The 23,924-nt window shown below is 35.6% G+C and overlaps 1 protein-coding gene across 1 annotated transcript; it reads left to right on the forward strand.

Moving 5' to 3' along the window:
* Window positions 1-447: 447 nt before the first annotated feature.
* LOC134853901 (probable rhodanese domain-containing dual specificity protein phosphatase) lies at window positions 448-23,205 on the forward strand. Its single transcript, XM_063869864.1, has 7 exons — window positions 448-476; window positions 7,399-7,841; window positions 8,127-8,391; window positions 14,381-14,533; window positions 14,873-15,073; window positions 15,235-15,373; window positions 22,207-23,205. The coding sequence occupies exons 2-7, from the start codon at window positions 7,401-7,403 to the stop codon at window positions 22,745-22,747; spliced, it is 1,740 nt and encodes a 579-aa protein (XP_063725934.1). The 5' UTR covers window positions 448-476; window positions 7,399-7,400; the 3' UTR covers window positions 22,748-23,205.
* The last annotated feature ends 719 nt before the right edge of the window (window positions 23,206-23,924 follow it).

Here is a 23,924-nt window from a genome sequence, read left to right on the forward strand (position 1 = left end):
TGGGGATCCGAGACCCAGCTATAATATTTTTTGCAACTTTACGAAAGCTGATTAAAAGTCGTTTGGCTGATGGCCTAAAAACGGCGTAATGATAATTAGCCCTTAAACTAATCAGAAAGTTAACTGGCTAGGTCGAGACGGTAAAAAACGAGTAGAATTAAGGTAACTGACGTCAGTCAGTCGTCAATAGGGACCTTTTCTACGCTCTGTCACTGTAATTTCTGACCGATTATTAAATGAGGAGTCAATTCACGCGAGGATCTTAGAAGCAGGGAGCTGACACAAGCTATAGTTCCAAAGTCGAAAGTTTGAATTTAAGAAACTAGTTAAAAGTACAAAGCACCCAGAAAATTTTTAAATTTTAAGCGTAATTTGTAAATTGTTCTCCTAATTTATGCATCTTTATTTGTCTTTCACTCCATTTAAAACGTCAATTTTATTTTAGAAAAAATATGTTTTTGTGTGTGGTGTTTGCGGTAAGTCGATGTCTTAAATATCTGTATTCTCTAAAATATAGGCTCTTTTCCAGATCCTCCATTGATTTTTTCTGAAATTCTAAGCATCAAAGTTTCTGTAAATGCATCAAAACGTATAAGCATGAACCGGTGAACAAAATCTTACATCATTGCTTTCATGCAAAATTTTGAACAACTTAATTCTGTAATTTTACTAGGGCTGGGAAACTGGAAAAGAGCCGAAAATTTGAATAAAAAAGCTAGCCGACGCAAACAGAGACATAAAGATGTATCATGAAGGGGGCCAGCGTATGAACGGGCCAGCATTTCTTTAGTGCACTAGAGGTTTAAGTGGCGATACTAATGAATCAGAACTTACTGACTTGAAATTGGCGATTGAAACTGAAGTTTTAAAAAAAGGGAATCGACCATGTGAGGAAAAAGTTATTACACATGCTTTAATTTCAAGCAAAATAAAAAACAACCAATTGATCCCGATGTCCCTATAGGATGTTTTCAACAAAAAACTCAGCTTGAAAGATTTTGGAAATTGATAAAAGTTGATGGCTTCATATTTTTTTTCTACGAATTTCATTTGTGAAAAATCTTCAAAAAGTTTTTCGGCTTGTATATATTGCCAACATTTTAACATCAAATATCTTTCCACTTAGCTTCTGTTATTGTTCTTTCAAAAAGTTAGATTTCATCAGCAGGCTGAGTTAAAAACTCAAACTGCAACATTTTTTTCAATTTCTAGTCCCTCATCAGACCCTCAATAGCAAACGCATTAAAAGTTCAACTGACCCGCGTTAACATAAACAATACCTCCAAACGGAGCCTTAAGATTAAGAGAAACGCTATACGCCTCTCCCTTAATAGATGCGCCTCAGTTTTATGCTGAAGTGGAAAAACGCATAAAAACTGCGCGTCTCGAGCTTTCGGTACCCATGGAATTACAATAGAATTACAATAATTCAATTGAAACGTCCCCATGAAACAGTGCTAGACTATCTCACAAATATCATAGACCTTAGTTTACGCTCTTCGCAAATTCCATCCATTTGGATAACAGCCACCTTACTTCTCGTCTAGCCCCTGAAAGACCCCACGCTTTCCAAATCCTATCGTCATATTTCCTTATTTAGCCCCGTTATTCTTAATAATTACCTTAAAACCTAGTCACAGCAACACGGCTTTTGACCCCTGCACTCCACCAACAGGGTCCTAATCTCGCTACAATTTAATTTCGCATGGCTTCTTGCTTCTTGCAGCCTTAGATTTATCGAAAGCCTTCGATTATATGAACCACACGCTCATTGATAAATTTGCTAAATCCTCACTGCAATAGTCTGCAGTGGAGTCCTTCGAGGCTCAGTTATATCCTCAACATTTTGCAACTACTATGTCCACGATTCCCCTTCTCTGCCCGAAAGTATATCCATTATATCTAACGCGGACGACTTCAATGTCTTCACCCAAGGCATAACTATCAAAACTCTATCTTCTCTCTCCGCTGACCTAGACTCTATCTACACTTGTTTCCTTATGGAATCTGGACATTTTTCAGGCCCTATGACTTGTCTTTTGTTAAAGACCGCGCCTTTTGAATATAAGGTCTTGGGTTTGAGTCCGAGCCGGGCTTCGATTATTTGTCGGTGTGTGGAACTTGATGTTTTGTCTACTCGTGTTTGTTGGCTTACATTCCAAACCGTGGATTTTTTTAAAGCATCAATTGATGATTTCTTAGCCTTCAAGTGTGCTTAAGATTTTTTTTACTTTTTTAAGTCCCGGGATCTTGAAAACTTTACAAAAAGTTTTCTGGGTGTTGAGAAAAATCGGTCAAAAGTTTTTGATTTTTGTCTAATTTTTAGAAAGTAAAGCGCGCGAAAAACTCATTAATAAGCTTTATTCAGCTCTATAAAAAATTATTCTTTTACTTTTAGGTGTGTTTAACTAGTTTTCGAAGTTTAGTTTAGCGCATCCTCAGATCTAATAAAACAAATAATAATTTTGCAATCATCTATTGTTTTAAAATAATCAATTGGTTTGGTTTTCATATTAATACTAATTTTATGAAGATTGCTTCAGTCTAATAGAACTATGGCTATTTTTCCCCTGCGCTCAAAAGGCAACTAAAAGAGGGCTTTACAAGGTCAAGTATTAAGAACAAATATGTTTGTCATGGCCCAAATAAACTGCATGCTTAAATAAACCGAAACAATCAGACAACTTGAACAAAAAGTTTAGCTAGGTTGGCGGATAGGGAGGAGGGGGTGGATCTGGAGAGATAAAAGACAGAATTCTGAAAAGTCAGGCGACGCGGCAAAAAGCGATTCCGATTGAAAATAAAGTAATTTCAGGGTCAAGAAAAATCGGTTTGAAATTGTTATTTCATCTATTAACGCGGTCAAGTAAGTCTTGTGGGAGAGAAATAAATATCTATTTAAGAATGAAGCCTAGTTTTTGTTTAGTCGATTTTGCCTTATTTTCGTCATAAGTTTCAAGTCAAGTCAATTCAAGTTTTTATGACCATTAGGCAGTGCCTCTTGTGGTCATTTCAAATGTTTTTTGTTCCTATCTCCGTTCGAATTCGTACATGTCGATTCCAATCGCTTTCCAATGTTTGTCCAGTTTCCACTTGAATTCGTCGATGGTCTTGCTTTGCACTGTTTCCTGTGGCAGATTGTTCCAGTCGAGAGGTGCTCTAATCGTGAAGAAATTTTTTCGCATTTCTAGATTTGCTTTACGTACTACTACTTTACATGCGTTACCTCTAGAATCCCTATCATTCCGCTCGAATAGTCCCGCAGTGGCATTCCTATCATACAAACCATAGCAGATTTTATACATTTCTATCATTGTCCTTCTTTTCCTTCTGTATTCCAGCGATGATAGATTCAGTTCTTTAAGGCGTTCGTAATATGATAGATTTTTCATACCACTAACTAGACGCGTCGCTGTTCTTTGTACGTTTTCTAAGATCTTTTGATGCTTCATCAGTCTTGGGTGCCAGATTAAGTTCGCAAATTCAAGGTGTGGCCGTATCAAGCATTTGTAGATGTTTAAAAATACTTGTATCGTGACTTTAGTGAAGCTTTTCTTAATTACTGCTATCATGCCGTTTGCCTTATTGGCTTTTTTAGTGATGTTTGTTTCGAATAAAAGAGTTTGAACCTGGGCAGGGTCGGATCTTTTTAATGAACTTTTTCGTATACTAGTTAAAATGCGTCCGCTCTATAAATTGAGGCATGTTAATTGGTACTGCTAATACGTGATAATTGGCTGGTACTGCTAATACGTGATAATTGACTGGTACTGCTAATACGTGATAATTGGCTTGCGTCACTTGAGAAATTTTATAGACTCAGAGTTCTACTCATTCAGTTTTCCCAGTAGCGTTATCGGTCATATTTTTGCTTGTTTGTGCGAAGTGCAAGTTAGCCTCTGTGTAAAAACTATTATTTCGATCGACGAAAATTTATTGAATAAAAAACCACCCCAAGCATAAATCTTCCGTTTTCTTCGAAAATCGGAAAATTAATAATTTAGTTGGTACATTCTATGCTACTTTAACAGCAATTGGTTTTGTTGTTACTTAGTTAGCTTTCAGTTATTTCATGATTTTTCTTGTTGAGATTGTTTCGTACAATCCTGCAGTATTTGTGAAACTAAAAACCACCGAGGATTTTACTTGCTGAACATAAAGTATATGTACTAGATGTTACATTTTACCAACGGTTTAAAATAAGTTATTTAAAATCGCATCATCGATATCAGGGTAAATTTTGAAATTTCTGGTTTTAAGATTGTCAGTTTTTTTCTTTTTGCTTTTTTTGAGTAAATTTTCTATAGTTTTTTGTGGAGCCTGTCTTTTTGGAAATTTAATTATTTAAATTTGTTGTCATTCAAAACATGGGCAAATGATGAAAGAGAAGCTCTGATCATTTGCTCTCGTTCAATGTAAAAATTTCACTGAATTTCGAAAGAAGTGTTTTCCAAAATGGACTTCGAAAACAGGCATTTTAGAGAGTAAAATCCTGAATTTGCGGTTAATTTTGTCCACTAGTGTAATTACACGAGTGGAGAAAAGTGTCTATAACTCTTAAAAATTTAGACTCTTAAAACTTTTAAAGTTTAACGCGTACCTTTTTTCCGCACTAACCATTTGAAGTGTTTATCAGTGTTTTCCGGGTCTGAAAATGCCAATTTTCATCATCTGCAAAAAAATTTTCATTTCGCGTGTAAATGTATGAAACAGCTGAGTTTGGTGAAGTTTTCGAACTGATTTTTTCAATTTTCTCGCTGAGAATGTTTCATGTCGCATGAACAATTTTTTTACTCCGCTGGTTTGAGAAAGAGTTCACTACGATGTAAAATGTAAAACCTAGCGCAGACGGTGAAAACTGGCATTTTCAGACCCGGATCATTTGCTGCCGGTCCATTTACAAGTTTTGTCAAAATTTCAAGTTAATATTGTCCAAAATGGTCCTTAGAGTTGAATTTTTGAGAGTAAAAGCCTAAATTTGCGTTTAATTTTGTCCACTAGTGTATGTGTTTCAGCAAATTCATCAATAGTCTTATTAGCTGTTTTATATTCAACTGTTTGCAAGTGTTTGCGAACGGCAACTTCGTTATTTGTAACAATGACTCCTGGTCTACGTTATCCTAATTTTGCAAAATGAAGGTACAAACATGTTGTAAGACCCAGAATACAAGCTAATTCAGATTGCAGTTCCAACATTTTTTTTCAATTGAGTATTAAGGTATTATTGAGGACTGACTGGTGTATTCTTATCATTCAAATTGGTAAATGTGAACAAAAATTGGACAGGCGCTGAACCGGATAATCATTAATCAAGCCGCAAATCTAGCGTGTACATGAATATGAATGATGGCTGAATCCAGCTCTGCGCAAGGAAATTTGGCTGTCTTTCGTATTGATGGTTGAATTATTGAACGATTAGCTGGGGCATGCATGGTATTGTATGAACACTAAATTCACATTACATAGTAGAAAATAGTGTAGTTACTGTAAAGTGGTGCTCTAAGTGCTCTGCATTTAGAAATCAAGTGTTACCGTTAAACAAACAAAAATGAACATGATTTTAGCTAACACAAATCTGGATTTTTTGTTAAAGAGGTTATTTTTGCGTTCGAGTTATTCGCCAAGTGACTATGAAACTACTCGCTCTGTTTTTTTGCTTGTAATCTCTAGTTATTTTTTTCGTCCTACTTGATTTTTTATTTTAGTGATTCGCCTAAAATATATATATTATTATAAATACAAGAACGCCTCTGCTCGTGACTAGATTGTTAAATATAGAGCTAAGTTTTGAAAAGGATATATTATAAATGCATGAATAAATTGAAGGATATGCTTGGACGATTCGAGACAAGATTGTATGTATCTAAACTTTGAAGAGACGACTATTAAGCCGAAAATGACGTAAGTTTTGAAAATATTCGTTGATAACCGCACAATTTGTATGTAGGTTGAAATAGCGCCAGGAAATGAATATATATGTATGTGAACAAATATGAATGAACTCCAGTATGTGTGAATGAATGAACTGAAGGAATCCGTGCACCTAGCAGACTGATCCAATAGTCGACCTTTAAAAACTAATTTTGATACATAATTTTTGAAAATACCCAGAAAAAAATGATGGTAAATCAAGTATTTCTGTTTTTTTTTTAATTTTTGCCATGTGTTAACATACTTACGTAACTTTGGTAAGCTGGCTAGTTATCGTCTCTCAATCGAAAGGGCGGTGGTTCGACGTTCGAGGCTCAGATGATCCGTGCTCCTTGCTTGAGGGTGAGGCAGCATTATCCAGCCATAAAAAAAACTACTTAAAAATGCATGTAATTTTTAAACATCGGGTTAGCAGCGGTGTCTGAAAAATTTGAACAGCTAGCCTATTGATTTTTGTCGGATAAGTCATGATGAGAATTTGCGCAAGCGAAGTTGTTTGTGTTCGCAGTTATGCTATTAGAGCGGTGCGTTTAATGACCTCTAACCATTTTCACCATGCAATACAGTTAAAACATTTCGTCGCCTGATGATAGATAAAAGCATATGGCACGCTGACAGTATTGTATTTTAGTCTAGCAAACAATCTATTACAAACATGACGGAAGAATTACGTAATCGAACGAGTTTTAATTCTATTCTCGTATGTATTTACGAATGGAATCAGAATAACATTCATTATAGAATAGATTCGCGATTGCAGCTTCGAAAATTCGAATTAGTTAATGTATTTTGTTATTTTTTGATACTTTTATGTTATTTTGACCCTTACCAATGACCTCAAAGATTATCTTGGATGTTGTCTCTAGCATGGAATCCATTTGAGCGGTTTGTTAACAGTTTTCAAATTGCTGAAATTGCACCGACTAAAACGACGTTTTCATCGGATAAACGACTTGCAAACGAGAACTTTCTTCGACAATTCCGAATTTTGAAATAAATTTGGGTTAAAACTTTAAAATAATTGGTGAGGAATATAAAACATTTTGTTCGAATATTTTTTAGTTTAGAAGAACATGTACTAGGGCTCATTTTTGGAGATTGCACGTTTCGATCCAGTGGGCCCAGGTTCGATCCCCGCACTCGCGATTTCTTTTTTTGACGTTCCGTGTTTTGTAAGGTCGAACATTTTTAGGTTCTCCAGTTTTTAAAAAATTTCTTGTAGGATATTTCAAATCGGTCTATATAATCGGAAGAGTTCCGATTAGCAGTCTTGTCATCTGTATTTGTCGACTCTCTGAAATAAGTAACGTCGTTTTAAAGAAATTAAGCTGATGCGCAAGCGCAAACGATAAATAATGTTAACTTGTGCCTATTTTTGGTTGCAATCGACTATTAAGCTGCCGAACTAGATGATGTTCGATTTATATTGTGATTAACTGGTATTAAAGTGTCCGTTTTCTGTTGCAGTGATGGTTCTTGGGAGTTCTGCTTTGACATTACAATCAAGCAGTAGATCAAAACATGATGTAGCTGCTGCTTCAACCACCGACCTCAACTTCATTTCGGGAGACGAGCTAGCCGGACGTCTACAGGATGGCTTCTGTAGCACCTATGATTCAACCGATGGTCCTCCCTCCTTCCCTTCCGGCACTGTCGGTGACGGTACTATGTGTCGTAGCGCTGATAGTGGGGACTTCCACTGTAGGAGTAGCGCAACTGCTATGGAGATTGTTCCTGTGGGACAACCTGCGAATTCCCCCTCCTCCCCGTCGCCTCCAGTATCGCCAGGAGGGGGAAGTTATAGGAAACTGGTTCTCATTGATCTGCGCTCTATGTTTCTGTTCCAGGAGAGTCACGTGAGAGAGAGTATTAACCTCACAAACTGTCCTCTGGTTTCAAAACGCATTCAGGTACAGCAAAGCACCCGACTTTTGAAGTAAACATTGTTTTAAATCATATCATTCCGATCGCGTCATAATGTTTTACCAATAAAAATGCTAGTCTCTATTCACTTTTTCAGTAATATACTTTTTATCCATGGTTAGTTTCATCTAATTATGATAAATTTTGAAGTGTTTTTTTTCTTACGAAAATTCTTTTTTCAATTGTCGATCTCATGATTTTTTCTGTTTTTTTCCTCAAGCGTTGTTCCTTTTTCATTAGAGTTTTAATCATCTGCATGGAATATTGTTTAGGATGGGAAACTGCAGATTAAGGAGTACTTGGAGGCTCGACTACTGTTCGACGGCAGCCAAGACATCGTCATCTACGAGCAAGGACCCCCCTCTGGCAGTGGATGCCAACTGCCCTCAGCCTCTTCTGCGGGCACTGGAAGCGGAGACCCCCGTCAAGAAAGTGAGGAGGGGAATGGGATGAATGCAGTCACTGATTTCGCTAAACTAATCTTCAAAAATCTAAAAAATGTGTCCAACAAGGAAGCGCGCATTGAGATATTGCAAGGTAAGTTGAGCTCTACAAAATTACTGTATATAGGAATTAAAAGAATTTACGTGTAGTAATTGAATCAATATGAATCTCTATTTATTTTTGCCTCAAATTACTTTTTAACAATATGCATCCTTACTTATTGTGTTCCGATCACAGAATTTGAATGAACTATGAGTTGGGCTGTTTTGTTTTGGTTCACACTAAATCAGAAACTACAAAAATTGTCGGACAAAGTCAATTAGTATATAACATTGAAGCTCATTTAGTCGTGATTTAGATTGCTATAAAAATTTGGGACAAAATTTTTTCCATCATGAAAAATCTGATGGTTGATGACATAAGTCATCTTGCTTTTAATGTTTTTTAGGCAAGTGGGGAGAAGAGGTGTTTTATGGGCAACGGTAAACTTCTTTTAGTGTCACGATTGAAAACATGGTCTGAACACTTGGGAAATTCGCATTTAAAACATTTAACGCTCTTTGGATTTAATTTTTTTGTATTATCAGGCTCAAGATGCTAGTTCGATAAAGTTTTTGATCGTTCAATACATAGTTTGGCACATTTTTGAGATTTTATAGTTATGATGAAATGTTAGAAGTGATTTTGGGTTAGTGCATGGCTTATGGATTTGAAAGACTGCGTAGTGGCTGGTTGCTGAGTAGATTTTATAGGAAATCTTAACTTTCTGAGCTTCATATGTTTAATGTGTTCAAGACGTATTTAAAAGTTTTTTATGCTCAGAGCCTGTATTTTTGCAACCCTGATTGATAGTTCTTGGAGCTAAGTTTGAAGATTCCCCAACCGCCATAAAAGTGGTCAAACAATTTTTGCGAATTCAGCTCATTTTTGTTCCGACTTTCGATACGAAAGTAACGGAATATTTGTGCTCGGGGTGGGTTTTTTTTCTTCAGACAAATTTCGACTTTTTAACTAGCCATTTTTGACGGAATTTTAAAATATCATTCGAAAAGTATTGTTGTCCTGAGCTTAAATTTGAAAAGATATTTCACCTGTGATCATTTTTCGTAAAATTATGGGGGTTTAAAGAATGCCATTTTGGCCAATTTGGGACAATTAACGCGCGATATATTTCGCGCTATTAACGCGTAAAGCGGAGAGTTAATCCGTCTTAGAAATCGTTCCAAATTGGTTTAACGAGGCTTATTTGCCATAATCCTTTTGTACTTTATAAGGCGTGGGGGGATGATTTTTATTTAAAAAATTTCATTTGAAAAAAAAATTTTCATTTTGTTTTGTTACTTTTAATTTTTTAATGATATTACTGCTCCATAAACCTTAATGGGCAGTCGGAACATTCAGGGCTTCGCCCTGATACGAGCAGTCTTATTTTAAAGTTGTACGAATGTTTTTATTTGCTACTTAGTGCATTGTTATTACTTTGTGCAGCTTAGTTAATTTTTGCAAAAACACGTCCGAAAGTCGAAGTGCATATTGCATGTATGCAAGTTGGCGTGAAGCTAATGTTTTGCCTTGTGAGCCATTGGTAGTTTGTTTGAATCCACGCCGTAAATTTTGGGAATTATATGATAACATCAAAATGATCCCAATTTTACATTTTTCCCAATATAACATTGGGGAAATAAATGAAAACAGTTTGAAGAAAAGTCGGAAAGCTTTTTTGTTCAAACAGCTTTTTTATGACCCTTTCATATGACCCAGTTTTCATGCTATACAATATTAAGCTGTCGAATAAGAAACTCGATGATGATTGATCGACTGTCATGAAAGCGATTTCCAGGACTTTGATCATTGTATGTTTATACTGAGCAAATCCAAATTTAAAAATGAAAACTAATGTTTTTTTTTGCTTTCGGCTGATTGTTTTTTCGATTTTTTGTATGAGTCTGCTAAAGTTTCAGTAGAACAGTGTGCCTGGATTTATTACATTGCGTGAGCAAGCGTGTTGCAATCGACAGTAGACTTTTGAGAATCTAGAGTAGTTTGATTTGAGAACTAGCTAGACAAATTGCAATACCTTTTTAAAAAGGTTCTCTGATTTTCTTTTCTGTTTAGTCGGTTGAATCATAAAGAATTCATTAATTACGAAGTTTTAAGTGTGAGATATGATTTAATTATAAAATGTTAAAAAGTTTTTGGATCAGTTTTTCAAATTTTTCAACTATCTGTCTCTCTTTTGAACTGGTATAGTTTTTGTAATTTCTGGTACATCTTCATCGCTCTGGTATCTGCTCGCGTCTAATGTAGGCTTCGGTGACCGCTCGACTAGCATAAAGTTTGAAAAGCTTTAAAAAATGAAAACATGAATAGTTATCGTGTAGCATATTTTTGATAGTTTTATTTCTCAGAAACACAAAACAGAAATGATAATCTGTTCAAACTAAAACTTGCATGTCTGAGAAATAGAAAAAACCGATAATTTAGTCAATCGTAAAGCAGAAAAAATTCCGTTACATAAATCGTGATTAATCACACCCCGACATGTGATGACTTCAACGGAACACTGATCACCGCGAAAATTGTCAACTCTGAAAAAATTGTGTTTTATATATACTCTTTGCGTATAATGATTTCAATTTAACAATATTTGGAACTTCTGTTTCCGTTTTTCTAATAATCGAGACCATTTTCAATTTTGAAATTTATATGCTAGTTAATACACATCATTAGGCATCATGTGAGTTAGAAAACTTTTCTTCGGTTGTTTTGCAATGATTTGATTTGCTGTCGTTTTTGATTGGTTCTTCCTTGTTCAAACTTGGTTTTAATTGCTTGTTTCGCTAGAAGAGTAAGATTTCACCATTTCCGAGGAACCAGAAAAGCGCTTGAAAATATTTCATTTTCTGATAATGATATTTCTAATGGCAAGAGGCGTGAAGCTCCGCTTCCCCTGTTTCAAAAATTTCCATAATGTTCTCAATATTCCTCCTAAATTGGATTCAGGTGTTTTAATTTCTATAATGATTGTGTTAAATTTTTTTTTAACTTCTGGTTTCGCATGTTGTCCAAATGTATATATTGTTTTAAATCTTTCTCGTTTTCTATCCTTTATTCCGACCGCCTCATTTTGAGCAAAGGCTTTACATGTTGCCGTATCTGAGTTTGATTTGTTTTGTTAAAAACAATTTTGAAGGCGTCGGCTGATTTTTTTTTCAGGAAAAAGTCTAAAATTTGTTCCAGCTCAATTGTGATTTGTCGCGGTTTGACATTTGATTTCTGTTTAAGTTTTTTTCATTTATTTTCTTGAAAGGAAGGGAAACTCCACTATCGATCATCAAAAATGCAAACGTCAGGAAAAACGTGATTGACTTCTATTTTCGAAAATGGAATTTAATTATCAGATTAACCAGCGAAAATTTACATATTGATGCAATTTGATTAAATTGATTAAATTTACCTTTTGATCCAGTTTTCTCAATTTGGGTTTAATAGAAAACTGTTTTTGAAATTCCAAGAGCTCTAAGCGCTAGTATTTTTTCTTTAAAATTCGCAAGTTGAAGTTTTTCCAACTATCAGTCGACTATGTTTTTCCGCTTACTTTTTAAAATTTTTTTTTGAAATTGATTCACTTTTAATAATCTATTTTAGAAAGCTTGAAATCAACTTCTCTGACTCTCTTCAAAAACATGTTTTTTCTTTCCTTTCTTTTCTTTTTCACACAAGTAACTTCGTTCAAAATTTTACTCGATACTACTTGATTGGAATGCTGTATTCTCAGTTCGTCCTTGGTGAAGATAGTTGAAATGATGAGGTTATGTCAATTTTTCTAGGTGTAGTTTTATCAGTATTTTTGTCAACTGATTTTTATATCGATTTAAATATTTCAAGCCTATCTTTGTTTCAACGATAACAGTCTTGAGCAGTACTCTCAATTTTAGAAACCTTAGTTGCTATCAGATCAGAAAATATTTTTTCAAAAATTCTGATTTGTTCTGCTCATATTTATAGAAGTTTTGCTTTAAAATTTTTAGTTTTTATTTTGTTTTGTAATGCCCCTGTCTTTTTTCTCCTATTTTGTATAGATAGGTTTCTTTATTTAGTTCTTTATTTAAAGAAGAAAAAATTGAAATAGGTGTTTTTTTCTCGCCCCACGGCTTGTGGTTAATTTTTATTGTCTTTATTTTGTTGGCCTCATTTTCTAGCAATTTATTTTCATACTTCTCTTTATGTTGGATAGTGTTTTGAAAACTGATCCAAGGTAATGGTACACAGAATTTTTGAAAAATCTCACCCAAACTTTTTCAAAAGTCCAAATTTTCTACTTTTTCATTGTCTCTTTTTCGGACTCTTGTATGTCTACTTGAGTTAGCTGCTTAGTTTTCTCAGCACGCTTTTTTCTTGATAACTTATCTATTTCAAACGTTCAAAAATGCCATTTCTGAAATTTTGAATGTTGCATGAAGATTTTGTGTAATTTCTGCCTTTTCGCGTTAAAGGTTTTTCGGCTTAAATAGTGTCGGCTTGTTTGTTAGATTTGTTTGCGTTTATGTGCTTCGAAGAGGACATAAAACTTGGAATTTATAAAATCATTGTTGCTTGAAAGTTTTTTATGGCCATTTTTCCGGGCTTAACGGGCGCCCACCTAAGTTTTATCTGCAGAATTAACAACCACTCTATAAATTTAGTCATTCTGCTTATTTTATGCTGGCAATCATGTTTTGCGACAAGATTTTTTTCGTAGTGATTTTTTTCTAGACAAGTGTTTGAATATTTTGGGTGATGTTTATGAGCATTTTTTTGAATGTTGGCCTTCGCCTAGCTATTATTATGTATTTGTTTTGTATCGCCAGTGATGCGAAGCTCTGCTTCGCTTCTGTGTCGATATTGCTATTCTTCATCATTTTTTGTGTGGGCCTCGTTGAGAGCAATCTTCGTTGTGAGTACAATTTTCGAGTTGGTTAGTTCTTAATAAATGTTTACCCTTTAGGTCAAGTCAAACCCTTTCATCTCCATTTTGGTGGGTTGCTGTAAGTGGCTGGGCTCTAAGTGTTTTACCTTGATCGTTTTGTTAAGCAGAACAGAACGTGACTGCCACTGCATGAACAATTGAAATGAAATGCAAGACAATGAATGTATTGGCCCCGATCTAAGTGCACTGCTGTCGCCGGGCGCGCGGGCGGAAGAAAAGGAAATCCAGAAGCGTTGCCAGCCAATCTGGAATCAATCTCAGATGACACTTGACCTCTTTTTCTCATTCAGTATCATTAACACCTTTCGATCGAACGCCACATAGTCGAAAATTTTTTCAGCCTACGAAAAGCTCTAAATTGCGAATGTGGATGTCTGAAATATTTTAAGCTCTGAAAACAAAATATGTTTATTATCAGTCGGTTCGGTTTTAGAGATGCTCAAAAAATGTCGTGGCCTATGTTTAGAGGCAGTTTTGAAAAACTAGATGTATTGCCATTTGCTAGGCTAAATGATCCTTCTAGGAACTGAACGGGCGCTATTCAGTTATGTAAATGTTGGAAAGTGAGGGTTTAAATTACATCACGTGCTTGTTGAACGGGTTGAATAGTAGATTTCAAAGCCCAGATTTGCCCGCGAAGTGGTTCAAAATGGAATTCACAACAAGTATTGCGAAGTTGCCTTATTCCCACTTTAGTAGTTGCCTTATTTGGTATTTTGAACTGTTCAAGTCTGCGGAAGGCAAAGACTCCTTAGTGAAAGGATTTTGTCTTTATTAAAGTAGTTTTAAACAAAATTCATGTCATGTTCGGTAAATTTCGAAAAACATGAACAACCAAAACGGTCGTGGTTAGTTGAAAATACACCGTTACATACTTTTTTTTCAACTTTTCCAAAATTTCAAAATTAGATCTGGCTAAGTTAAAGTAAGGGGTGATGAAATCTTGGGATATTTTTCTAAATTTATCTGTCAACCATCTCAATTAATGAATATATTCGCCCTTGCAATCAGTTAACAAAAGTCATGTTTATAATTTGGTTCATAATATGGAATTTGGCTTTGCGCTATAAGTTCACAAAGACCAGGGTACATGCTCGGTGTGTTGTATTTCAGGAGGTTTCGACAGTTTCCGCAAAGCGTATCCAAACCACTGTACCCAAGGAGTTCCCTTCGTGGCCAGATATTTCATTTCCAATGTGAGTGGCGATGATGAAAGCACTTATCTCAATTGGGAGGCGACGGAAGTGAGGAAAAACATATTCATAGGTATGAGTCATAGCTTTTATAATTTAACTTACAGAAGTGCCAAGAGTCTTTTAAGAGAGGCGTTCCTAAATTTGTTTTGGACAGCATAAGTAATAAAGCATAACCGTAATAAAGTTATAAAGCAAAAGTTATAATTTTTCCGATGAAATTTTTCGTGTAGGTTCGAAAGGTTTTCCCTTGAGAAATTGTATTCTTCGATATTCAAAACTAACTTACGTGTTTGTTGTGTTTGGGTTAAAATGGATGTTGTCAAATAATATTACGGGAAAAAATGACTGTTCATTCTGTAATTGAATGATTCATGCGCACGAAATTGGAGTCAACTATTTTTGTTTCCAGGAGCTTTGCATGACGCGAAGAATGACAAACTGCTGGACAGACATAACATCACTCATATTCTGAACTGCTGTCGCACTGCTTCCAGAGGAGAGGGCGTGACAGACTGTGGGAGGGGCAAGTACAAGTACAGGGAGTTGCAGTGTGATGATAATCTGCAGCAGTCACTGGCTGGGAAACTAGACGATGCCTTTCAGTTCATAGGTGCCTGTTTATATAATCTAACAAATTCGCCGTTTTTTTGTTGTCGTTATTAGCAATTACAAAAAAATCCTGAAAAAATTAGAAAAGTGAATGACGGGAGCAATGAAATGGTTGGCATGAGTGATAGTTAGTAAGCGAAGTTGTTGTTTTGTCTGATGCAGACGAAGCAGTTCGGGGAGAGAATGGGAAAAAGGGAGGCAAAGTGTTGATCCACTGTTACGCCGGAGTGTCCCGGAGTGCGGCCATCACCATCGCATACCTCATGTACGCCTACAATCTCACCTACCACGACAGCTACAGGTGAGACAAGAGAAGCAGACAAAAAAGACTATATATTACATACAATAATGTCCCTACATATGCTGAAAAGCATCAAATTAAATAGTAACTACATGTTATTCTAATAAAGAGTGACGTTATTTATCATGACAATGAATAGTATCTGTACACAAGCAAAGCCGCAAATATTAGTGTTCATTTTGATTAATAACCAGCTTCTAAATACAGCCAATGCCATGGATAATAACACAGACTATTATATTACAAATTGCACTTTAGCTTCAAGGTATAATTCCTGTTTGATTTATTAAACAGGTATTATGAAAACGTTTTTTTTTCCAGATGAGATCTGTTTTTTTTTTTTTTTTTGAGACGCTTTTTCGAAAAATTCGCTTTCCCAAAAAACTACCCGTCAGATTCTCATAAAAGTGGTATGATGGATTCAGTAGCGTTTTACCTACCTGCCTGCATGAAATTTAGGGCAATTTTTACCCTACCCCACCCCCTACGGTCTTAGAAAAGCTTCACAACTCGGTACTTTTTTCACTTTTTGCCCATTTTTTCGGAAATTTTCGATTTCCTCAAAAACTACCCGTCCAGATTTGGGATTAAGGGTTTAATCGATAGACCAGGTTGTAGGAAACTCCCATGCACAAGCGGCTGGTCCCTAATTTGCTTAGGGGAAGAGCTGTAGACTTAGGAAAAGTCACTTTTTTGATTTTTTGCCTATTTTTTCGGAAATTATCGATTTCCTCAAAAACTACCCGTCCAGATTTAAAATTAAGGGTTTAATCGATAGACCAGGTTGTAGGAAACTCACCCGCACAAGCGGTTGGTCCTTAACTTGCCTAGGGGAAGAGCTATAGACTTAGGAAAAGTCACTTTTTTTGGCTTTTTTTCAAATCTTTCCGATTTCCTCAAAAACTACCCGTCCAGATTTGGGATTAAGGGTTTTATCGATAGACCAGGTTGTAGGAACCCCCCATGCACAAGCGGCTGGTCCCTAATTTGCTTAGGGGAAGAGCTATAGACTTAGGAAAAGTCACTTTTTTGACTTTGTTGGTCTTTTTTCAAATCTTTCCGATTTCCTCAAAAACTACCCGTCCAGATTTGGGATTAAGGGTTTAATCGATAGACCAGGTTGTAGGAATCCCCATGCACAAGCGGTTGGTCCCTAATTTGCTTAGGGGAAAAGCTATAGACTTAGGAAAAGTCACTTTTTTGATTGTTTTTGCCTATTTTTTCGGAAATTATCGATTTCCTCAAAAACTACCCATCCAGATTTGGAATTAAGGGTTTAATCGATAGACCAGGTTGTAGGAAACTCCCCTGCACAAACGGCTGGTCCTTTACTTGCCTAGGGGAAGAGCTATAGACTTAGGAAAAGTCACTTTTTTGACTTTTTTGGCCTTTTTTCAAATCTTTCCGATTTCCTCAAAAACTACCCGTCCAGATTTGGGATTAAGGGTTTAATCGATAGACCAGGTTGTAGGAACCCCCCATGCACAAGCGGTTGGTCCCTAATTTGCTTAGGGGAAAAGCTATAGACTTAGGAAAAGTCACTTTTTTGATTTTTTTTGCCTATTTTTTCGGAAATTATCGATTTCCTCAAAAACTACCCATCCAGATTTGGAATTAAGGGTTTAATCGATAGACCAGGTTGTAGGAAACTCCCCCGCACAAGCGGCTGGTCCTTTACTTGCCTAGGGGAAGAGCTATAGACTTAGGAAAAGTCACTTTTTTGGCCTTTTTTCAAATCTTTCCGATTTCCTCAAAAACTATCCGTCCAGATTTGGAAACACCTATGGACTTGAAAAGTTCCCTCATGAAAACTTTTTACTAAAGCGTTACCAATGAATGCATAAGCTTCTCTTTCACTTTTTTGCGTAGGAAGGGAGCTATCGACTTGAGAAACCTGAAATTTTAAAACAATTTTAAAATAATCAATACTAAAATAATCAAACAGGTTTCTCCAGCTTTCAGCTGGGCCCCTAGTGGATCTGTAGCGTAGAAGTGGGGAGGGAGACCCGCAACAAACTAAGAGGGTTCGAACCTGGGCAGGGTCGGGTATTTTTAATGAACCTTTTCGTATACTAGTTAAAATGCGTCCGCTCTATAAATTGAGGCATGTTAGTTGGTAAATTTTTTTTTTTTCAGTTGACTGATATTGCTAATGCGTCATAATAGCTTGCGTCACTTAGCAATTATGTTGAATCATAATTGGTGTGCGTCACTCGAGAATTTTGTGGACTCAAAGTTTTACTAATTCAGTTTTTCCCAGTAGCGTTATCGGTCATATTTTTGATTGTGTATGCAAAGTGCAACTTGCGAAGTGGGCCTCTGTGTTTATCTTGAAAGATCTTCACATTGTCGATAGCGGTGATATGAGTAGAATTCTAAGGTTGTTGGGTTTGAATCCCGGTCGGACCTTGTTTTTTTTCAGTATGTAAGAAATTGAAAAAAAAGTTGGGAATTTGGTCGGAATTTTGTTTACCTGCTTATGTTTTGTCAGCTTAGTTGCCAAATCGGGTAGTTTTCTTAAGCTGTTGGCAATTTTTTTAAGCTGTTGGCAATTTTCATCGTAGAGATGCAAGTGTTTCTGATTTACTCCTGTATTTAGAAATCAATACTCTTGACGTATTTTTTCCTTGGTTTTCTTTCGTTTTTTTTGAGCTCAAAAGCTTTCTTCTGCGGAAATGGTTTCCGCCTATGTTTTATCGGCTTAATAACTTTATTTCTTTGTTGCTTCAAAGGCATAAAATTATTCATTTTTGGTAGTTTGTTGCAAGTTTTAAAACTTACAGTTTCAAAATTTTTTATGACAGTTTTTTATGACAATTATTTGTTTTCGGCACAATGGACGTCTAATCATCTGTTGTCGACTTTTTGAGCGCTCGGTTAATTTTGATAGCTGGTTTAATATTGGTGGCACTCGGCGTTTTGAAGTTGATGCTCTGCAGTGCGCGGTGCTGAGCGGGCCCAGATGTTTAAGAGTCGATGAAGGGACTGAAGATTGTTAAAGTGGTCGTGATGTTTTTTTTTTCAGGAATTTAAAAGTTTGGTTTCGCTCAATTTTGATTTCTCGCGGTTTGAATTTTGATTTTTTCTAAGTTTAGTTAATTTTTTGTTGAAAGGATGGCAAACGCCACTTTTGAACAGCAAAAGTTCAAGGGTCACCAAATTACTTGATCGACTACTAATTTCAAAAGTGGATTTCAACTTTCAGATTTACCTGCCGAAAAATTTTACCTTTTGATTCAGATTTCTTAAATTGAGTTAATTATATTTAAAAATTGTCAATAATAAATTGCCTTTGAAAATTCAAATAACTTTAAGTATGTAAGAAATTGAAAAAAAAAAGTTGGGAATTTGGTCGGAATTTTGTTTACCTGCTTATGTTTTGTCAGCTTAGTTGCCAAATCGGGTAGTTTTCTTAAGCTGTTGGCAATTTTTTTAAGCTGTTGGCAATTTTCATCGTAGAGATGCAAGTGTTTCTAATTTACTCCTGTATTTAGAAATCAATACTCTTGACGTATTTTTTCCTTGGTTGTCTTTCGTTTTTTTTTGAGCTCAAAAGCTTTCTTCTGCTGAAATGGTTTCCGCCTATGTTTTATCGGCTTAATAACTTTATTTCTTTGTTGCTTCAAAGGCATAAAATTATTCATTTTTGGTAGTTTGTTGCAAGTTTTAAAACTTACAGTTTCAAATTTTTGTATGACAGTTTTTTATGACAATTATTTGTTTTCGGCACAATGGACGTCTAATCATCTGTTGTCGACTTTTTGAGCGCTCTGTTAATTTTGATAGCTGGTTTAATATTGGTGGCACTCGGCTTTTTGAAGTTGATGCTCTGCAGTGCGCGGTGCTGAGCGGGCCCAGATGTTTAAGAGTCGATGAAGGGACTGAAGATTGTTAAAGTGGTCGTGATGTTTTTTTTTTCAGGAATTTAAAAGTTTGGTTTCGCTCAATTTTGATTTCTCGCGGTTTGAATTTTGATTTTTTCTAAGTTTAGTTAATTTTTTGTTGAAAGGATGGCAAACGCCACTTTTGAACAGCAAAAGTTCAAGGGTCACCAAATTACTTGATCGACTACTAATTTCAAAAGTGGATTTCAACTTTCAGATTTACCTGCCGAAAAATTTTACCTTTTGATTCAGATTTCTTAAATTGAGTTAATTATATTTAAAAATTGTCAATAATAAATTGCCTTTGAAAATTCAAATAGCTATAAGGACATATTTTTTTTCTTTGAAATTTGAAAGTTATTTGTTTCCATAAAATAATTCATAGTTTTCTTGTGTTCCTTGATTCTTTTCCAACTGTCTGCTGGCTATGTTTCTTTTCGACAATTAAACTTCATCAAATCAGCAGCAATAGTTATTGCCGATAATTTTTTAGCTTGTATATGTGGAGCTTCGACTGTGTTCAAAATCTCAGCGAAGTCTTCAGTTTTCTAGATTGTGCCTATTTGTTTTTTTTCAGGAAAATCTTCAAAATGGTTTTGACTCAAATTTGATTTTTTTTGCTTTTCCACTTCTGTTTTGTGTTCAAGTTCAGTTCAAATTATTTTGCTCATAGGAAGGCACCTAACACTGTCTAAAAAGTGCAAATAGCGCGAAGAAGCCTGGGTGACTGAATTTTCGAACATGAATTTGAATATTCAGAATCCCAGCTGAATGGAAAAAACCTCTTGATCTAGTGTTTTCACTGAGCTTGTTTTTTGAACTGTCCATCAAAAAATTTTTTTTTCAAAATTGAAGAGCTCGAACATGTTAATTTTTTGCTACGAACTTTAAAAATGAATCATATTTATCCGTACGATAAGCAAGGGTATTGCAATCGGGTACTAGACTTCTATCCCGTAATAACTTTGTTCACAGAATGGTCAAAATCAGAAATGATAGATTTAGGTTCAGTTGATGATAAATTCAAATTTTCTCTGCCTTTCCGGCAGACTTGGTTTGGAGGTATTGATAATGACTTGGTTTGGAGGTATTGATAATGCCTGGGACGGCAAAGGTCCTGGGATCGAATTTGACAGGACCTTTTTATCAAACGGTACATACTGCATTTCTAAAAAATATGTCGGCTTAGTATTGTCTGCTTATGTTTTGTCGGCTTAGTTGCCACATCGTAGAATTGTTTTTTTTATTGAGCACAATTTAAATTGTAGTTGCTGTTAGCGCTTTAATTTTTTCTGCTGTTTGTAATTTTACTAACCTTCACTTCTAATTTTCTTTTTTTGTTGTTTTTTTCCCGCTTGATAGGTTTCGGCTCATTAAATCGGCATACTGGCCTCATATTGCGTCTTTTGACCAGCCAAAATTGTTTTAATGTGCATTTGTTTTGAGGGTGAAGGGGACTTAATAACTTTTTACTTGTCCTTTTTTTTTTGCTTATTTCGGCTTTCTTTGTGTGTTTGAGGGAGGGTGAGTGGGACTTATTAACTTTTTAGAAGACTTAAGTCTTGATTATTTTTGGCCTAAATGATTTCTGATTAGGTTTTGTTTTTACTTTGTTACCGCTTGGTAAATTTTCCTCTGATGCTAATTCCACATTTTATTGTCTGGGCGTTTTTTTTTTCAAAACTAGTCTAATTCGTTTTGATAGATCAATTTTTTTTCGACATTTTTGATTTTTTTTTTCAGACTTGATTTTGCATCGCAAGTGGTGCGAAGCTCAGCTTCGCCTCGGTGTAAAAAATTGCTATCTTGGATAGCTAAATGTTCAAAAACTGGCTATCCCTGTTCAAAGTAAATGCTTTTTCCGTAAGCAAAAGGGCAAATAGCGGCACAATTGGAATCTGACTTGGCCTTCTACAGCTGCTTCAAACTAGTTGCAAAAGTTTTCAAACTAAAGTTTTAAGATTTCTTAGCACAATAAAACTACGCATTGATACATTTTTCAAATTGGACTCGTTTGTTTCAAAAATTGTCAATAATTCAAGATTCTTGAATTTCAAGGGGATGCATATCCGTTTCGGCAAAAAAAGAAACGAATTCCTCGGTCTCATTAACACTTTCCCGACTGTCTATTGGCTTCAATCTGAAAAAAAATCTGATGTTTTCCCTGCAATTCTTTTTACCATGAAAAAGTTGTCTGTAAATTCGATACATCGAATTTTGATCACTCAAATCCAACCAAATTATCTATCCTTAAGGTAAAAAATAGGAACTGGTATTGGCAGAACAACATTTATATTTGTTCTAGTATGATTTCAATGTATGTGGTCTTCGGTCAATTTCATATCAACTTCGTCCAATTAAGATTAAGCAAGCAAAGGTTGTAGTCGCTTGTCTTTTTGAGATATTTACAATTTTAAAAGATTTTGTTATTGTGAAGCATATTTGCTCATTCTAATGTAGCAGCCGTGATGCGCAGCGGCTCTCAAAATTTACCATACCATCAGTTATTTTACCGTCGCAGTTTTAATATAAGTTCAATTGGTAACAAATAAAGCGCCTGATGGTGGTATGTTTTCACGTGATTCAACCAGACTTAAAAATAAAGTTACGTAATCATGATGCAATCGAATAGATTCTTGCTCCTTCTCGTAGCAAACCGGGAAAGTTCAACAAGTCGCCATGCTTTCAACCCAAAGTTATATAATATATTACATCATATTTGCATAAATTATCTGCATTTTGAGCTGCATAACTTGCATTTAACAATGTGCATAAATGCATAATAATGACATCACATCCGGATCTTAAATTAACTGGTTTTTGAATCATGTGAGCAAAATAATAAACCAGTTATGAAGTTTAACCTTTCTTGTAAAAATTTATTGAAGAACATTAAGTTGATACTCTTGTTTGTTCTTATAAATAGGTTTCAAAAACATCTTTTTTTAGGGAACTGAAGCAGAAGCGCAGTATAGTTGCACCAAACATCAGTTTTGTAGCTCAACTCATGAAGTATGATGACCACCTGAAAGCCAAGAAGAAGAACGTCTCGAAAAGCAGCCCTTCATCACCTGTCATTATGGAAATCAAACAACCCCCACCCCATGTTCCTTTAGCGGGGAGTTCTGCACGTACCAAAGTGCAACTTCAGAACCTAAAACTCGATGCCCTGAACTTAAAGAAGGATTCTAACGAAGCGCAAAGCACAGGATTTGCGGCCAAAAGGAAGATGTTACTGCCCCTGAAAATAAATGTAGCAGCTTCCGCAGTGCCTCGCGAAGGAGCGTCGCGCTTCGAGAACATTGCCTCGGCCCCAATTATGCCGACAAACTACAACCCGTTTTGCTCGGCGTTCAAGAAGGCAAACACGAATAAAAACTCCTTTAGTAGTTCGCTGAAGACCAGCAATGAACTGTCCTCTGCGTTTCCGAAGTGTAGTTTTGGCGCCCCTTCGTTTTCTCATCAGAAAAATAGTTCGATTCCCGAGTAGTTCCAAGATTAATGTTCGAAAAAATTATATATAGAATTGCCCAAAATTGTATCCGACTTCGGACGGATCTGGCTAATTTTTGGCCAACGTTTTACAGATTTCCAGGAGTTTTTGAAACAAATTTCAATTTTGCTGCGAATATTCCTTAGGCATTCAAAATGTTTCGGCCTTTACTGCTTATCTAGAAATGTGAATCTGTACAAAAAATTTGAAGAGAAACCTTGAAAGAGTCTGAACATTGAGCTTGGAACTCAATTGCTCGTTGCTTGTGAACGTGTCCTGCCTGAAACCAAAGCAGGTTACTGATTGAACCCTTTGACCCTGATTATGAGCCTGATTTTCTTTACAGTTTTTTGTGAGTAGCGATTATTAATCATAGAAAAAAAACATGCAAAATAGCAGCTTGGAGAGTTAAAAAGATAGAATAGAAATTTTTTGAATTGAAATTTTATCATTTGCATATTTCTTAAACAAAACTCTCTAGTTGTATAAATATTGAAAAACCAGACAGCTGTTGAGTTATTTCTTTTCTTTTATATTTTCGTTTCAAATTTAGTTTCTAAGAGATCGATTATTAATTGAGATGAAGCGGACTGCATATTAAACTAAAGCATATATTAAATTGCAAAAAGTTCGAATTGTCAGAATCCATTAAAAAGAGCAAATGTACTATTTCAGATTTTTTTTGCAAAATTTGCTCAGATTTGGCTGATTGCTCTTTTGAATTGATGTTCTCAATTCGAACGTTTTTTTTGCAAATCAAAATATCAGAATTGAAAAAAAAGCTATTTCGAATAATTATAACAATTTTGACAATTACTTTCTTGTTTTGCTAATTTTTTTTCACAATCTGATATTCAATTTTTGGACGAAATTCGCGAGTTTTCATTTGGTGTGTACCTGTGGATGTGGAAACCTTTGTTCGCAACTGAACTCTTGTGCGATTTCCAAGTGAAATATCTTCGTGCATAGTTGTGCAATAATAGTAGTAGTAGTAGTAGTAGTAGTTTAAGGAGATCACTCAGGGGTGGGGGGGGGGGGGGGGGGGAGGGGGTGAGCGAGGGCGCGGGTTGGAGCAAGAGCAATATGCAAAAATAGTTTTTCGTCCATAACCACGAAATAAGTTTTTGATTCTGAGCCACTTACATTTTTATGGTTATGGACCAAAAAACAAAGT

This window comes from Symsagittifera roscoffensis, chromosome 9 (genome assembly GCF_963678635.1).
Source record: "Symsagittifera roscoffensis chromosome 9, txSymRosc1.1, whole genome shotgun sequence".
Lineage (NCBI taxonomy): Eukaryota > Metazoa > Xenacoelomorpha > Acoela > Convolutidae > Symsagittifera > Symsagittifera roscoffensis.

Coding starts and splice junctions, on each gene's coding strand:
- LOC134853901 (XM_063869864.1), top strand. CDS start 7,401: ATGGTTCTTGGGAGTTCTGCTTTGACATTACAATCAAGCAGTAGATCA. Junction 15,074..15,234: donor CGATGCCTTTCAGTTCATAG/GTGCCTGTTTAT, acceptor TGTCTGATGCAG/ACGAAGCAGTTCGGGGAGAG. Junction 15,374..22,206: donor ACCTACCACGACAGCTACAG/GTGAGACAAGAG, acceptor ATCTTTTTTTAG/GGAACTGAAGCAGAAGCGCA.